Source organism: Acanthopagrus latus, chromosome 5, assembly GCF_904848185.1.
Source record: "Acanthopagrus latus isolate v.2019 chromosome 5, fAcaLat1.1, whole genome shotgun sequence".
Classification (NCBI taxonomy): Eukaryota; Metazoa; Chordata; class Actinopteri; order Spariformes; family Sparidae; genus Acanthopagrus; species Acanthopagrus latus.
Genome location: NC_051043.1, coordinates 27,416,909 through 27,434,737, shown reverse-complemented (window position 1 = coordinate 27,434,737; position 17,829 = coordinate 27,416,909). Strand labels below are relative to the sequence as shown.

Sequence of the window (17,829 nt, the reverse complement as noted above, 5' to 3'; positions counted from 1 at the left end):
ACACAGAGAGAAAAAGCAAAACTGTTAAAGGAACTTGAACATATTTTTTACCACTGTTGTGTTGGTAAATTGCTTAAACTGTCCTGATTTTTTTTTTTCCAGCTTATATATCGAACCTATTGTGAAACTATTTAAAATGATCATTTGTAGTTTATTTTGTATGCTGTCGTGTAACCATTTCATATTTCAAACTTTTATTTCTTGCAAATGTGTTACTGTGTTGAGATAATCCTGTCTAGATGATCGGTGTAATAAAATGATGTTCACTGTTTTGTTCTTGTTTTTTAAACACGTCTCCTCTCGTCTTTTTTGTGTCGGTGCTCATTAAACGCGATCGCAGCAGGAATAACATCCACAACCTCCAATGTAAACTTTATGATATACGAGTCAAGTTTTCATCCGTTAGACTTCCTTCCACTTTCCCATGATTTCCTTTCATTAAATGGCTCTATAAGTCACCCACAGGGAAAAATCTAATATTGAAGCTCAGCAGAATCCAAGCATAACGCGTGTCCAGTTCACTCCACAAATGCAAACACGGTGTCAGTCCGTGGGAGCGACGCTGGCTGTCTATGTGCTCTGTGGCATCTTTCCTTTCGACACCACCACCGCCTGTTCGCCAACGCTGTCGTCGATGAGCAGAGAGATGGCGCCATCTAGCTGTTTGGAAGCTGCCAGTGCCACGACAGCTTTCTCTGTGGGGAATCCCATCTTCTCCAGCTGCTGGAGTCTGAGGGGAAACATGAATGATTATTTAAATTAATCACATAACTTAAAACTGTTACAGGAAATAATGTGAGGAGATTGAAACAAACCCAAAACAATATATTACATGAATAAAGTTATCACTAACCGCAGGGAGGAAACTGACGATTTGGGAACCTCCACTTTTGCATTAGGGTCGTCAGGAGCATCCTGTAATGACGCCAGTATTCCAGCCCGTAGCATCTGATCCTCCAACACGTCGGCCTCAGACTGAGCAGCAGAGTCTTTTATTACCCAATCCGGTACTGGATCCACCCATTGGTGGTGGTTCAGGACAGATGGATCCCTCAGGAGAGGAGCAGCTGCCTGATCTGCAGGCCTCCTATGAGGAAGTGATCTGTAGCAACACATTAAATGTTAAAAATAATTAAATCAGTGCAGGTGCCAAGTGTGACATTTGATGTGAATAGGGTGGATCAGACCTCTGTGAGGTAGTGTAGGTTGGTAATCTGAGGCGGGCTGATGTGGGAACATATGCCCAATCAGGAAGAAAATCCAGAACTCTGTATTCCTCCAGCTCCTGTAACGACCCAATGAAGGACTGATGATCTGCGAGGTACGTTAAGTATGATTACAAAAGAACTTGAGCGTGAATCATTGTAATATTAAATGATACACATGAACATGTTTGCAGGTCATGAAATAAAGTAGTATAAACCGCCAAGAAAATAAATCAACAGCCCAGCGCACACCAAGATATGACTGACACCATTTTATTTACTTCACATGTAGCTTCAGCCGATTTGTATACAATTTTATACAAAATGGCAATGTATTTTTATAATTTCACACCGTGGAACTGTTGTATTTATTGTTATATTGGATTTTCTGAACCTGTGCAGCAGAATGTGACCTTGTTTCATTCTCTGCTGATCAGCGCCTGACAATTTAAAAGGAAACACCTGTTGGCAATTAAGCAGCAGAGTCTGACGAAGCTGCTTGTGAAACATTCAGTTCACTCCCTCTTGTCTTGAAGGTAGCTGGTAATAAAATAATGTCAGTCGTATCCTGGCGTGTGCTGGGACACTGTGATTTGTTCTGACTGCAGCCAGAGGAGAAGCACTGCTGTGAAAGGGAAATCCTCCCTCTGTGGCCCCAGAACAAGCTGCATGTCATCTGATAAACAGCCTCAGTGACTAAGTTGCATCGTGGGTAATGTAGGTGCCAAGTTTTGAAAAAAATGAAGATGCGTAGAAAAAAAGGAGATATATCTCTGCAGAATTGAATTGAATCATTTCTTTATACCTTCACCAATAATGTGTCCAAGAGTATTAGCTTTTCAAAACCTGGCACCTACATTACCCACAATGCAACTTAGCCACAGAGTGACATCATTAGAGGCAGCCTCCACAAACATCATACTACTTTTTAACTGCACATGTTTAGCTGGTCAAAGTTAACTGTGCCTCTTGCGAGCAGAATATATTTTAGGTCATGAATAAGATGAGTGTATACGCAGGAAAGGATACAGTTGTGTCCGATGCATATTGTGCAGAAGTGGAGAAAGGCTGGTGTGCCGGGCAGCAGCAGCAGACCAACCAGCAGGAGCAGCCAGGGGAGACACCAGACCGGCAGACACCTCAGCAGCCTCCTCTGGGTCGCCTGACGACACTGAGCCGTGAACAGAGCCAGCTGGATGGCAGAGTGACCACAGATGCGACTTGCTTCGCCGCTGCCCACGAAGAGGACCAGGGCGTAGAGGAGAGGTAGTGTGATCATGGTCAGGATGGAGAGGGCGAGGAAGGCGACTGTTCCCCAGCGATGCTCCTGACACCTGCCAAGCAGCAGCAGGAGAGCCACACTGACCAGGAGAGAGGGCAGGTCATCATGGCTCAGGGCATACAGGAACACATCTGAGGAGGAGGAGGAGGAGGAGGAAGAGGAGCTGCGTTATAAGCTTTGATTTCACCATCAATTCACTGTCAGATGTGTTGGTTAGTATAAAGCTGCACACTTACCTCTGAACCTCGGGAAGTCTCCACCTGGACCTAAGCTCAGACTTGCTTGGATGCCCCCAGCGTACAACAGCAGCATGAGGCTTATCAATAAACACGTTCCCAGGCAGAACCCAGGGCGATCTGATCGGAACCAAAGCCATCCTGAGAACAGACGACCCAGCATCATTTAGGTTCAACTCTATACTCAACACTCACTTGTCCTTCTGTGGCATTATTGTGTCTATCAAGCATCTGTATGCGCTCCTAGCAAGCGCAGCGTCCATTTTGATCACAGTGTTGACAAGTGGAAACAGCGTAAATCCAGAGCTTTTCTGTAAAATCCTCCAGAATTTATCTTGTTAAATCCTCTCTGGCACGTTGTAGCTACTCGTAAGATAAGCCAACGAGTTGGGCGATATTCTAAGATAACTACTTCCTTGATACGTGAATAATAAATGTTTTTTTAAAGATGAAAAAGCCTGAAAATCGCTTCATGGCTCGTAGTGGGAACTCACTTCCGCATTACGTCACGTCACTTCTTCGTGTTCATTGGTTGTCAGCAGGAAGCGTGACAGACCTCTACCGCCACCTATTGGACAGTAAGTGTGCACATTGTTTACTGTAGGAAAATATGTGCTGGTCCCAACAATCAGCCTCCAGGGACTGTGGAGCAAAAGTGACTGAAAAACTGACTTTGCAAGTAACTCAGGACTACAAGAAGCATTTGACTTAATTACTGTCCTTAAATTCTTTTGTCTCTTTTATGAATGAGGATCCAAACATGAGTTGACAAAAGTTAACCTCTGAAAACTACATTGCTGCATAAGTGATAAGTGTTGCGACAAGCTTAATATTTGGTGTGATGCTATTGTGTATGTAAGCAGAAAATATGGCAGGAATTTTTCTTTTTCTCGTCATCAGTGTCTTTGGCACAGTTTTAAGGTATTTGGTAAAGAGCTGTTGTGCAAACTGTGAGAGGCATTCACGTTGTTCCATGCAGGATTTTGGCACCAACACTTGCTTTTGACGACACAAAGCTCTGGACCACGCTCTCTGACATAGCATTAAATGACTGCTCCAAACACTGAGCTCTGCTTGTATGATCCATTTATTTCTAGGATTCTGAATCTGATATATTTCAGAACAGGGCAACAGCTTGGAAACACAAATATTTCTCCATACTCACTTTTCCTTATTCTGTACTTACTCTGGCCTGGACATGATTCTAATCTAATTCCGTACTTTGTGGAATAACTTTGAAAATCAACCAATTCATGTTAACGTTTTTTTTTTTGTTTTGTTTTGTTTTGTTTTGTTGTTGTTTTTTTTACCAACAAATGAAAATGAGACTCTCTTAGTGATTCTTATTTATTTTTATTTTGTGAATATTTGTTGATGTTGGGGGAAACTGGAGAATCCAGAGTAAACCCATGCAAGTAGTGAGAGAACATAGCTGGTGACCAGCAAGACCAGCATATGTTGTGTTTTGGTGCTGGTATGCTGTGCGGGATGGGAAGCTAATAAACATCACAGCACATGAAAATATTACAATGCGTCTTTATTACATGTATGTAAGTTTAGGTAAGGTAACAATAAAAGTAATTTAAAAATGACAAATTATTAATGAAAAATATTCCCCCCAAAAACACAATCCAACTGGTCAGTGCTGAGCATTCAGAAATTACAGAACAATACGATAAAACAAGACCATAAGAACAAGCATGTGCAGCAGCTGTAGGATGAGGCAACTCATCTGTGGTACAACAGCGAACGCCTCTCTGTCTCCTTCCAGACAGCAGCAGGGTGAACAGGCTGTTAAGATCCTGTGGACTCTGTGTAGACACCTCACTGATATCACTGAGGCTCGGCCCAGCATCATTAATGAGACCGTCATTGATGATTGCCCTGCTGGTGAAGTTGCTGACGAAGCTGGTTCATCAGCAGCTTCACCAGCAGGGCACTGAGCCGCCATGCTTTCCCCACTGAATGTCAAAGAGATTTTTTTCATTTTGTTGAAATGGGGGAAACCGGAGCACCCGGCGTAAACCCTGACAAGCATGAGGATAACATTAATTCTCTACACTGACAAGCCCTAGGACCTTAGATGGAAACCATGCTCGCCCTCACTCTGCTGACAGTTTGTCCTTTGTTCCCGTCCTGATGTCTACAATTTCCTGAACGGCACTTAGTGTGGAGAATCACCTACTTCATCTGCATAATCTATGGGGCCAACAGCCATGAACTGATGGGCCTCACCTGCATATGAGTGACTGTCTTTTTCATTTGCCAGGTGAGTCATTGCAATGAAGGGGTGTTTTAGTGCTTCCTTTGGTGTGATTCTCTTGCTAGGATCCAGATGTAGACAAGATTTTAGGAGGCTTAGAAATGCCATCGTATCTTCATACTCAAGAGCATCTCTTCTCGATTGGCATTTCTGTATTGCATCTTCCAAATCCTTGAACACGTTGAAAAAATTCAGAGAAGGTCTGGGTTTGAGACCTGTTTCTTCCTCGAATTCCTCTGGTGACTTCAGTCTCCACCCTGGACTGCTTGAGCCCTCCACCTCGCTGAAAAACACATCACTGTATGTTCCAGCATTCAGAAAGTCATCCTCTGGCTGACCCAGCAGCTGCACCATAGTTTTCATGGAATGATAGTCACAGTTTACGTCAAAGAGGTCCATGTCAAAGCACAGATATGCCATGACACATCCGAGTCCCCACATATCAACAGCTTCAGACATGGGAAGGCCCAAGGTCACCTCTGGAGCCCTGTATCCACAAACCTGCAGTGGTTCTCCGACCTCCAAGGACTTCACCGACCAAAGTCAATCAGCTTCACCCTGTAGGGCTGATCCTTGTGATTAACAAGCATTATATTATCAGGTTTCAAGTCTCCGTGAACCACGTCGATACCCTTCAGGGCATCGAGTGCTACTAATAGCTGGTGAATCACAGGCCGGATCTCATTAAGCCTCAATGAAGGCATCTCCCTCTCTTTCATCAAGTCCACAAGGCTCCTGTCCAACATCTCAAAGGTCAGACAAGAGAGGTTGTTGATGCTGAAACTTTCCCCAAATCTTACAATGTTGCTTTTCTCAGGATCAAGTGCACTGATTACTTTTAGCATATCCACCTCCCTCTGAATGAAGTCTTGTTCATCAAATTTGTGGATCTTTACTGCTACCATTCCTCCGTTGTTAGATTGAGACACTCGGCAACTTGGCCAAAACATCCCTCTCCAATTGAGTCCATTACCAGGTAACGGGCTGAGCCGCTGACAAGAATGTCATTCTCCTGTACCTGAAATGGTGCATTACTGATTCAGTAATTTCAATACGTCACTCTTTCAACACGTTCCAAAATGTCTTTCATTTAAGATCAAAACAGGCACACATGTCTCCCTGTGATCTCTCCTGTGATGTCATACTGGATGAATTTAGGAAAACAAATGTAGTTGTTAGCATACAGAAAATGTAGTTCTTTGTATGTGGAACTCTCATGTGACACTGACTATAGAAAAAGTCGGAGTATGGGTTAAAATTCTTTACTCAAGTGAAAGTGAGAAAATGCTCTGACATATACTGAAAGTATTGACCTTCGTCACTAAAAACCTTTTCTTCCAATTTCGAGTCTCCCATATTAAAAAAGTTGAACAGGGTTGATTACGCACTTTATGTTTGTTTTTATGTTTATTCACTATAACGCACGTTTGCAGAGTTTACCAACTCAAATTAATATGATGCAATTAGCCTACATGAGTGGGAGCTAAATGCTAACACAAGTGGGGATAAAACAGGTGCTGTGACCCCTGAGCAGACATGAGTTTCAGTAAAAGTAATGCTACATTATGAGATATAGTTTGCCTTTTTACCCAATCTAAGCAGACAGTTACATGGTCAGTACAGCCACATAGGTAATAACATGATTGATCTGAACATTTAGTCACATGGTCAATGAAGACAGGTGAGCAGTAACGTGATTGGTCTAGATAACCACATGACAGACTATGCATGTTTGTAAACTGTCATATGATCAGTATAAGCAGGTTGATAGTCAAAGGATTAGTCAGCTAAAATCAAAAGAAGCAAAAAAGCATTTTAGTTGAAAAAAAATCACAAACAGTAAACAAGATTATAGATATAAATTCAAAATATTCAAACACAAAATCTTCAAACTTCTAAATATGTCAGTACACTCAAGAGCGTCAATTAATCATTTCTCAAATGCCTAAAAAACCTTTTCAGACTTTTAAGGCCTCAGTTAGCTTGGGAGAAAAGACTGCATTATAAAAAAGGATAAAAGCCTAGTTACCATTTCAAACCAGGATATTATTACATTTCTCAAATGTTGCTCTTTGTGTAAAATGTTTCACCTTTTAAAATTAAACCAGTAAAAAAATTTTGTTGGAAATCACTCTCTAATGCAACTGCTATTAACTCATAAACACCTGAAGCATGACTATGGGTAATATATGCTTATTGAATGTTTTTGTTAGCAAAATCCAAATCTGAAAATGATTTCCTGATCTTCTTCTGTTTAGTTTATTTCATGACTACTTTACCCATCTGGCTGACAGTTGTATCCTTAGCAGCTTGCAATAAGTGCATTGGTCCTTATGGATGTCATCTGAAATTGCAAAAATCATGCAAGTGCATCGACTTCTTCAAATTAAAATAAAAAACAATACAAAATAAATAAATAAGAAATTAAGAGTTTTTGGGGGTCGATGTATGATTTAAACAGCTGAGTTTTAAGTCTCATTTCATTCATCTGGTGAGCAGATTATGATGGTCTTCTTTTGGCCCATGTCTCACTGTCATTAGTACCTGTCATTAGTAACCTATATGTTTTTATAATTTATACTAGGTCAAAATGCTCATTTTACATTCTCTTTAAATGCTTTCCAAACACCAGATTATTAACAAGAAGGCTTACTGATTCAGGTCTGTCTGATATATTTCTAAATTTGCCATTTACTTTTATAAACGGCCATTAAGTTAAAACAAAACAAAACAAAAACAAATTTTACCCTATCGACTGCGTATTCATGTTTAATAACGACAATCTAGACATTAAAAATGCATTCCAGAATGAACTCCATACATTTTAACAAGCAGGAGAAAAGTCACTTGCCAAGCATCTGCAGCGGTATCGGAAGTGGGCGTGACAGAAAAGCCAGGGTGCGGATATCTCGCGAGAGTTCGTGGCTCCTGCGACGACAAGTACGTTTCTCCAGCAACGAGCTCTGCTCAGTCGTCTTGCACACAGACATACTAAAATGGCGTCGGCTCCGGGTGAGTGGAAAATTTAAACATTTTGTGCAGTAATTAGCACGAAATTGTGTTATTTACTGGAAACAGCTACTTTAGGGACGTGATTTTAAAGATGCTGTATCTGTATAATCCGTCCTTTTGGGTTATATCGTGTCGAATATCGTCCAGTCTTATCTTGCGCTAGGCGCAGGGCCTAGTCATGGTAGCTAGCTAGCTCGTCCAGTCGTTGTGGCTTTTTTCCTCTGGGTGATTTTTGTTCATTTCAGCGTACCGAAGTTGATAATTTACGGTAGTTTAAACCATTTGCACATTTGTAGTTTATTTTTTATATCAAATGCATGTGCCCGTAATCTCTGTTCGCCTTAGTTAATTCCGCACCGTCTTCTTTTATGTGAATGCCTGGTAATTGTCTGCGTGTAGTTGAATGGCGACCTAAATACCGGTCTGTGCAACGTGCTACCACGTTAGCATTAGCATCGCCACTCGCGCCTAAAGACTGTTTTGTTTGAATGCGCCACCGATGGCTAACAAACCTCTGACTTTTCTATAGCAGATTACAGCTCCTACAGTCAGACCAACACTCAACAAGGGTAAGAGTCTATACATTTATTTGCGAAAGGGACAATTAAACTTAAAAAATGTATACATTTATTAACATGTGCTGCATAGTATTCAATAGTACTCAAAGTGTTCACTTGGTGATGCGTTAGGAAATGCTAAACTCTTAAATGTTCATTACATGGACCATATATCTCGACTCACAAACTTTGATTTGTTTTAACAGGTATGCCTCTTATGCTGCCCAACCCTCCCAAAGCTATGGACAGTCAGCACAGGTGAGATTAGGCATATCTGGGTAGTTGTCTGACTGTGATGGTTTATCAAGATTGTAATAGTTGTCGATTTTATATCATTTCTAAAGACATGATTTGTAAAACTGAATATATAAATGTAAACTGTGCGTGCGATGAATGAGGGTTAACTGGACTTTCCTACAGTGGGTTTGTTGAGAAGGTGCATTAGTAGTGGAGTCATGATCAATAATTGTTAAAATGTCTTTAAAGGCATGAAATTAAGCAATGTTGTCTTTTGATAAATCTGTTAATGTTGTACCTTTTGCACATTTCTTTTAGCAGAGCTATGGGCAACAAAATTATGGATCCTATGCCCAACCTGCTGCTGCTGATGGCAGTTACACCCAGACAACCCCTGCGTCAGGGACCTATCCACAGCAGCAACAGCAGTATGGTTCCTCATATGGCCAGCAAGCATCAGGTCAGTTATTATGATGGGAGCATTTGGCACATTTCACTGGCGTTCACTCAGATTTGGTTGATGTTTGATTTAATATCAAGCTAAGATGGCAAACACATAGGTGGCTTAATACGAATCAGATGAAGGATGTATTCATAAACGTTTTTAAATCTGAAGAAACGGCTGCTAGGATAAGATTTCAAACCGTTGTGCACTGTTACTTAAACATGCCAGTTGTATCTTTTGAGTGATATTGTCATGTTTTCTAACAGCTGGCTATCCCGCAGCTCAGTCTTCGACTCACAGCTACTCCCAGTCAACCCAGGGTTATGGAGCCAGCGGTTATGAGAGCACTCCTGCTGCTGCTGCTCCAGCTGCCTCCCAGTCCTATGGCTCTCAGCCAGGGTATACTGCCCAGTCTGCCTACCCTGGATATGGTCAGCAGGCTGCTCCAACTGCACCACAGAGGTAAGTACCCACTGGTCATTAACCAAATGAAAAGTGAATTTGACAACAACATGTTTATCTCTTTACTGACTGCTTTGTCCTGCTTTGTCTCTCAGTTACAATGCCAACAGCCAGCCGGCTAGTTACAGCCAAAATAGCTACTCCCAGCCGGCGGCATATGGCCAGCAACAGCCTGGCTACCAGGCTCAGCAGGCAAGCTACGGCCAGCAGCAGGGATACCAGCAGCAAGGCCAGCAGCAACAGGCTCCTCCTGCTTACCCTCCTCAGGCTGCTAGTTCCTATGGTCAGCCCCCAGCCAACCAATACAGCCAGCAAGGTGGACCACCAAGCTACAACCAGTCCAACCATTACAGTAAGATTTGCTATTCACCCACATCCGATTGCTGTTTTCTCATCTTCATGAGTATAATTCAGTGTCACTGTCAACATGCGTTGCCTGTATGTTTTAGATGCATTTTTGCTTCTTTTGTATAGGTAATTACAGGCAGGATGGCCAGGGTGGAGGTTCTGGTTACTCTGGTTCTGAATCCTCAAGGTACCCAGGTGTAGGGGAGAGCAGGGGCCCTGGTAGGGACGGCTTTGATCGAGGGGGAATGATGCACCGTGGACGTGGCGGCATGGGCCGTGGCATGGGGTAAGTTTCTTTCCTTAGCACTTAACCTCACTTGTTTTTGACTCTACAGGTGCTGTGGCCACTTTGGGCAGGGCTGAGATGATTTACCAGGAGAATGTTATCAAAAAGTAATATACCAACAATTGAAGAAAGTTAAGAAAGAAAGAAAATTAATTAGTTTGGGAACGTCATTATTTATCAGCAGTTGATGCTAGTAAATGGTGGACGTTGATAATGCCAACACTGGCAGGAGTTGTAGCTGTTCTCATTTCGGTTTCTCTCAGTCCTGCCTCTCATTTGGCCAAAGGTAAGAAATGGTCTGTTCATTTTTTTTATTTTAAATCAACGTCGATTTTGGTCAAAGACCTGTGCATAAACATTTAGGTTGAACAGCATATATCTTAGAACATCATTTGATTATGATCAAATATGATTAAGTTAAACTGTGAGCTTGCTTATTTCAGGATTGGTCAGGGAATGTGATAGAAGCAGATTGAGAGAACCTCTTATTTACACTTCAAAACTATAATGGTCATCTTTTTAAGGGAGGTTCAAACACTCACCATCTCAGCGGGCGCCTTTCTAAAATTACTTTTTCACTTTGGTGCATCAATCCTTGTAGGGTGTACAATTGCTGAAAGAAGTATGCAAGTTAAATCAAGCAGATATTTTGGTTTTAAATAATGTTATGTTGTAGTCCTTAACTAAAATGTAGTGTGTCCTGTAAGAAGTCCAAGGATTTATATAACCAAACAGTGGCCTCAGTACATTTAGTTGCATTTCAAATGCAAATTTTCATTTCATTTCTAGTCCAATATTTGGGTCAGTATACTTCCTCTGATAAGGTTTTTTCCCTTTTTTGAATACAGTCAGTTTTTTTTTCTTTTTCACTTTGTAGGTGGTTTAATGCATTTGTCTTCATTTCATTGGCCTGAAGAAGCAATACCAAAAAATGTCACTCTAGACATAGCGTCAGTAATGGTAATGGAAGATCTAAGTCATAAACTGCATCATCTACAGAGATAAAGAACCATTTTTTTCCCCCTCAAGTTTGAACACTGATCCCAAAAGAGGATCAACATGTATCACTTGACAGAGACAGTCTGTTGAAAGGGTTTTTGTGGTCAGCGTTTTCAAATTCAGCCAAGCAAAATTTCATCAGTGAAACCTGCAGACTTACAGAGGTCAAAAAACAATGAGAGCAAATTTGATAAAAGTCAGTGTTTCATTTAAAAATAACTATAAATAACCACTGTTTTGAGTTTCCTGGTGTCACGTGTCCTCGAGTTAGATGAAAATACATTATTTATAAGTTATTTAACAAGACATGGGAAAACATTAATATTGTGTAAACAGACTTACTGTCTGTTCAATACAATACTTTACGCTTTAGGGATTGTCTTAGTGCAGGTACAGTTATACAACGCAGAAGATGCAGTCCATGGATTTTGGTGTTGGGTGATATGGTTTTGGCTTGGCTACAAAAATGGGCATCGGGTATCTTCTACATTTTTTTTTCTATGTAGATGTGTATCACTCATGATAGAAAAGGTTTCATCAAGCTGGTCAATGACGCATTTACTCTGGTACACTCATTGAAATGCAGTCAAAATTGCTCTTGATGTAGCTTTGGGTATTTGGACAGTTTGCTCCCAGGAAATGCACATTTTCTACTATTCTGTAGCCAGAAGTGGTTTTGCCAAATAAGTTGACATCAGCTCCCCTGAAAAGGATTTGAAAAAGTTACCAAAAGAGGGGCCAGGGACATAAAACTGAACAGAGGTTGCATTTTACATTTGTTCTGGTTCAGGTTGGTTGTTGCTGCTGTAGAACTAAAATATGTTCAGTAAATAAATTTTTAAAAAAACAAACATTTTTGAATAGGCATGTTTGGTTTTCTTCAATACTTCAGGCACTTCACAGTATAAATCTTGGTGTCATGACTTTAGCACACAATTGGCACTAGCTGAATGCCGGAAAAATGTGCAAAAGTGGCTGGTAGATTTTCTTCACTCACTGCCCAAGAAAAACAATGGTAACCCAGTGAGTGGCTGGTAAAATTTGAATATTCACAAACCATTTGGTACCTGCTTAACACATTTCCATGTCAGGAACTGTTTTGGGCAAGAGCTTTTTTTTCCTTTTTCTTTTTCTTTTTTTTTTCTTTTTCTTTTTTTTTTTTTCAAACAAGATCACGTTTTGGGTCAAGCATGAGAATCATCCACTGTCATTTAAGGTGCTCTTTTTTTTTTTAAAGTTCTTAGATGGTTGCATTTTCTGATTCACAAGTTTTTAAACATTTCATAAATCAGAGCTCTCTTTTGGGTGGTTTTTGGTGCAGCAAGTACACAAAAATACGGTTTAATTCAATATAGGAGTCTAATTTAGCAACTCTGCGGTCTTATTAACATAGTGGTAAATAAGAATTCACATAAGAAAATGACAAATAGGAAAAACTACTTTAAGTTATAAACTTGAATGTAGCAGAGGTGTGTTGCTAGTTAAAATTTTAGGGTCAATATTAGCTTTGCACAGGTATATTTGTCTGTTTTGGGGGGAGGGGTTGCACACTGTCATTTTTGAAATGTATAAAATTGTTTTGTGGTTTGGATTACAAATGTTTGATCACATTCTTTTGACCACTTTTTAACATGCTTTGTCACATTTATACCGTACAGGTAACAGTGAGAGCCATTTAAAACCATCTTTTCTCTAAAAAGTATCTGTACTCAGTACAGAGGCGCCAACTTATCAGCAGGAGGGGAGCTAAAACAAAGATTCGGGGTCTGCCTTTTTTTCCAAGAACTGAGGATGGTGTTTTTTTTTGTTAAGCATGATGGGTTAACACATTTACCAAGTCTTTGTTTTTAAAGTTAAAGTAACCCTGGTAAACGATGTAAACATTTGTTTTTGGTATTTTGAATTAAACAATGTATAATTGTTTTTTTCTTTTGTTTTTTGGTGGTGAATGTGATCACCGTATCCTCTTGTGAAATTTCAGATGCATTGTGTCTATTTTATTTTAGACTTGCACACATCTGATTCAGCTATAACTGATGTTTAGAGCTACTTTTTATTGGGGGTGTTGGCTCGTTTCTGGTTAAAACTCCGACTTCAATGCATCTGAAATCCTCCTACCTGTGTACAAATGTTTGGGTTTTGTCACATTTTCAAAGGCCGTGAAAATATTGTATATTAGTCATTCATATTTTTACGCAAATGTATCCGCTACTGAAAACTGTCACTGAAGTTGTACCCAGCTAGCTAAGAAATAGCAAGTAGCTAATAAGCTAATACACTCATCCCCTGGATTAGATTGTGTTTTTTTCTTTTTTTTTTTTTCCTTCGTAATTTTGGGGAGTTTTTAAGTTGCTGTTTGGCTAGTTGGAATGTTTTGATTACTCCCTCAATCAAGCCACTTTGGTCGAGCCATGGAAGTGGCTGTAAAAGGGAAATCGCCTTCATATCTCCATTTATTCCCCCATAGCAGCGCTGGAGACAGAGGTGGCTTCAATAAGCCTGGTGGTAAGTTAACGAGTATTACACTGGTTAGTCCTTTTTGAAAGCCTTAAACTTTTTTGAGCAGATATGTTTCAACTATTGATGTGGCTTACTTTGTGGTATGAAAAACAAAATTGATTTACATGAACACATCTGAAAATATTGGGGAATTTCTTTCAATGCCCGAGACCATTTTTCCCTGGGATACTTGGTACAAATTCAGTTTCTGCTTACGGTTCAACTGAGTTTTTGACAGGTTAATGACAAATTTCCACACGACTGTGTCTGTTACTGCTTTAAAAAAATCTCATGAGCTGAATTCCTGGGTATTTTTGAGGGTTTCTAACTGGTCTTAGAGGCTTTTACACAATTACTTACCAAAGGGTCTGAGGTGTTCAATTTTCAATTCAATATCACTCGTGCAAGTTGTGGTGTACCATAAGGTGCCATTTTCAACTTCCCTATATGACTGACAGTGTTTTTTTTTTTTAATTGAGTGTCTGGATTATCTTTGTAGTACTCCTCAGGTGTTGTACACTGAACTTTAGTTGCATGCACTGACTTGTCTCAATCTGTGTCTCTTCCCCTCGACGGATGGACTACAGGACCAATGGGCGGTGACGAGCGTGAAATGGGTGAGTAGAGTCACGATGGATGCCTTGTTACTCTTTTATCTGTGGTTCATACAGTGAATACTTGGTGTTCTGAAAGATTTGTATTTTTACTGGATATTTTCTGTTATGAATATTTTTTTTAAGGACGCCCTGAGGAGCAGGATGACTCTGAGAACAGCACCATCTACATCACAGGCTTGACTGAGAAGGCTAACCTGGAGGAGATGGCTGAATTCTTTAAACATGTTGGCCCAATCAGGGTGAGAAAAGCTCTTTGCTCTTAATGTAAAAGTAAGCTAAACTACTATGGGAACCAAACTCAAATCTCAAAACTCTTTTCATGCATCTAGATTAACCGCAGACTTGGACAGCCTGCCATCAACATCTACACAGACAAGGACACAGGAAAGCCCAAGGGAGATGCCACGCTGTCCTATGAGGAGCCAGTCTGTGCCAAGACAGCTGTGGAGCATTTTGATGGTATGTTTCTATTGAAGGCACACCAGATGATGGATAATGAATTGATAACTTGTGAGTTTGATTTATTCATTTTTATTTTTGACATTTTGAATTCTAGGGAAGGAGTTCCAGGGCCGAAGGCTTAAGGTATCCATGGCACGCCGTAAGCCCATGATGGGTGGAATGAGGGGCGGCATGCCCATGCGAGATGGCATGATGGGTCGAGGAGGTAAATGTCATTTATATTAATATTGGACTATTTTTGGGCATGTTCACTCAATTAATCCCCCCCCCCAAAAGGCGGAATAGATTAGCAGCTCAGTTTCTTGCTTCACATGCAGTAACCATTTTATAATGTCCATGTCTTATCAGGTATGATGGGCCGTGGAGGAGACCGTGGCGGTTTCGGCCCACGAGGTGGTCCACGGGGAATGGGCAGAGGTGGACCCACAGGAGGCAACATGCAGCAGAGAGCCGGGGACTGGGAGTGTCCTAACCCGTATGTAACGCTTCATATTGCAGTGTCGTCTTTGATGCCTCTTTTGCATGACAGTTCGGATTTTAATGTATTTTACTGTCTGTGGTCTCAGTGGTTGTGGTAACCAGAACTTTGCCTGGAGGATGGAGTGCAACCAGTGCAAAGCCCCCAAACCAGAAGGGTTAGGTGGTGGCCCTCCATTCCCCCCTGGTGGTGACCGCGGCAGAGGTGGGATGGGAATGCGTGGAGGTAGAGGCATGGACCGCGGCGGGCCAGCTGGTGCTGGAGGCCCAGGTGGCCCGGGAGGTTTCCGTGGAGGCTGGGGAGGCGACCGCGGTGGATTCAGAGGACGTGGTGGAATGGATAGGGGAGGTTTCCGTGGGGCCGGGCGTGGAGGACCACCCATGGACCGAATGGGTGGCAGAGGTGGAAGAGGAATGGGCCCGCCTGGAGGCAAGATGGATATGAGGTAACAGTAAGAAGTTTTTTCTTGCTCTTGCCATCGACTAGCTCCAGGATTGACAGTATTTAGCAAATTAATGCAAACCTGACCAGAACAGTTGCTCTGCATATTGGTGTAAAGACCAGACACTGAAGGGAGTTCTTTCACCCACTACTTTTCTGCACCTTTACTGTTTTTTATTTTTTATTTTTTATTTTAGGGACCATCGCCAGGAGCGCAGAGACCGACCCTACTGAAGAATTTGACAGTTCCTCTTGTGGAATATCATTTTTAAGACGAGGATTTTTAATTTATGATTCCATATTTTGATGGTCATAGAACTGCTTTCAAACATCTTGTGCAGTTTCATCGAACTCATGTTTCCACTTTTTTTTTTTTTTTAGTTTACCCATGTTTATGCTACGTCTTGTACTGTGCACGTTTATTTTTGTTGTTGCTTTTTTTTTAAATATGCAGATTAGTTTTGACCTTGTATTGTACACCATTGTTCATTCGTTAACATAATTGCTTCCCCTTTCCCATAACTGGCAATTGTATAGTGACGAATTTGGGAAATAAAATTTTAATGATTTGATGTTTTTTCTGTCGTTCTCTTTACTCAACTTTACAACCAGAAGTCTTAGAGGATTAGCTTTAACAAAGATATCAATGCAACCACTTTTGAGAGTTGTTGGTCCAAAAAATTTGACTTTTTTTTGATGAGGGCATCTTTGTTATGTTCTAAAATGAAATGTCATTACAGCTGCAATTTAATAACAGATGTGTTAAACAATGCAATTTTAATGCTGAAGTCCAAAGCTGTAATGACATGATGGAAGCAGTTCCTTCCCTGTTGCTTGGTTAAATTGTTGTTCGCCCGCAAGATAATGACTGAGCCCTGCTGAACTCATTCCTCACTGATCTGTGACGACTTTCACAAGTATAGAACGGCTCTGTCCCTGCAGGCCCGCGGGTCGATCACATTACAGTGCCTAAGCATTCTCTGTATTATCACTTACAAAAGCTATGGACCCGTTTCTGTATTCTCAATATGTGAAGGACTCTTCAGATTAGTCATATTTTAGAGTACAACGATTTTCCATTTCTCTTCCGTTTTTGTTCTTGGCTGTGGATGGAGCACATCTGCAGAGCCGAACAGCTGTTACATCTCCAACCAAGAGGTGGCGCCGGTCAGACGCTGGCTGGGCCTGGTCTCTGGTGCTTTGCATCAATGACACTATCAGTGTCTTTGTTCGCACGAATCAAGGACACAGTGCTTCATGCCATTTCCTATAAATGATTTGATTTGGCCGTTGTTAAATCACAGTCATGGAGGTGTGACGGCAACTTATTATCCGCCTTACAACGTGACTTATTGTTGCCATAAACTGCTCTTTAGCAACTCAGAATCACAGACATGCTCAACACAGCTGATCTAAACACTGATTAACACCTCTTAGTTAATACATCGCAAACCTTGAACCATTTTAGACTTTTCTCCTCAAACTTTCCTATTTTTAGTGCTTTCATTGAGCAGTTTCCTTTAATCAGGCAGGTCCAGCTGAATAAAGTGCTGTTATTAATCACAGATGTCAATACTTGGCACGTTTTCTATTTCAGCATGTGGCAGACATGCGTCTCTTTCATGTTTCCTTTTCATACACCTATTGGGTTACCACCGGATAATCCTGCCTGGAGTACCCTGTCACAATCATTCAGTCACACAGGATATTATAATGCAGTATTTTCTATTTAGGAGCTTGTCTACAAATTGCTTTAATCAAGCACTTCAGCTTCTAATAAAGTATAAAGCCTGAAAACACATCTGTATGTCACTAAACATGCCTGAAAAAAACATTTCTGAACAGCAGCTGGCTTTTTCCTTCAGAGCCAGCAAGTTTAGGACCTGAAAGTAATTTGGAGCAGGACACAGTTGTTGTTCTGACTCCAGGACTGCTGTGCTTTTTCTGTAACACCAAACTTGCTGATATTTATCATAAATAAGCAGGAGATTGTTCCATCT

At 41.0% G+C, this 17,829-nt stretch overlaps 2 protein-coding genes across 7 annotated transcripts; one reads left to right on the top strand and one right to left on the bottom strand.

Moving 5' to 3' along the window:
• Positions 1-87: 87 nt before the first annotated feature.
• On the bottom strand, positions 88-3,954 carry rhbdd3 (rhomboid domain containing 3). The gene is made up of 5 exons (XM_037097931.1): positions 2,724-3,954; positions 2,235-2,618; positions 1,188-1,314; positions 854-1,102; positions 88-730 (listed from the first exon to the last, which is right to left on the bottom strand). Exons 1-5 carry the CDS (start codon positions 2,887-2,889, stop codon positions 571-573), a joined length of 1,086 nt encoding a protein of 361 aa, XP_036953826.1. The 5' UTR covers positions 2,890-3,954; the 3' UTR covers positions 88-570.
• Positions 3,955-7,899: 3,945 nt separating this feature from the next.
• ewsr1b (EWS RNA-binding protein 1b) lies at positions 7,900-16,401 on the top strand. Of its 6 annotated transcripts, none has more exons than XM_037098215.1 (15): positions 7,900-7,998; positions 8,528-8,567; positions 8,762-8,813; positions 9,111-9,252; positions 9,519-9,699; positions 9,795-10,051; positions 10,174-10,333; positions 13,800-13,837; positions 14,419-14,448; positions 14,572-14,687; positions 14,778-14,907; positions 15,005-15,115; positions 15,259-15,385; positions 15,477-15,833; positions 16,027-16,401. In XM_037098215.1, the coding sequence occupies exons 1-15, from the start codon at positions 7,983-7,985 to the stop codon at positions 16,061-16,063; spliced, it is 1,794 nt and encodes a 597-aa protein (XP_036954110.1). In that variant the 5' UTR covers positions 7,900-7,982; the 3' UTR covers positions 16,064-16,401. The 6 variants fall into 6 exon arrangements, with proteins under 6 accessions (XP_036954110.1, XP_036954108.1, XP_036954106.1 ...); XM_037098213.1 differs by having other exon boundaries at positions 7,901-7,998; positions 9,114-9,252; positions 9,504-9,699; XM_037098211.1 differs by having other exon boundaries at positions 7,902-7,998; positions 9,504-9,699; positions 13,803-13,837.
• Positions 16,402-17,829: the final 1,428 nt, after the last annotated feature.

What these genes read in the sequence shown, in the direction of transcription:
- rhbdd3 (XM_037097931.1), bottom strand. Translation starts at nt 2,889, where the DNA reads ATGATGCTGGGTCGTCTGTTCTCAGGATGGCTTTGGTTCCGATCAGAT. An exon ending in AGACTTCCCGAGGTTCAGAG is followed by an intron (nt 2,619 to 2,723) that starts GTAAGTGTGCAG and finishes CCTCCTCCTCAG; the next exon opens with ATGTGTTCCTGTATGCCCTG. An exon ending in AATATGCATCGGACACAACT is followed by an intron (nt 1,315 to 2,234) that starts GTATCCTTTCCT and finishes CGTACCTCGCAG; the next exon opens with ATCATCAGTCCTTCATTGGG.
- ewsr1b (XM_037098210.1), top strand. An exon ending in AGCTGTGGAGCATTTTGATG is followed by an intron (nt 14,908 to 15,004) that starts GTATGTTTCTAT and finishes TTTGAATTCTAG; the next exon opens with GGAAGGAGTTCCAGGGCCGA. An exon ending in TGGCATGATGGGTCGAGGAG is followed by an intron (nt 15,116 to 15,258) that starts GTAAATGTCATT and finishes ATGTCTTATCAG; the next exon opens with GTATGATGGGCCGTGGAGGA.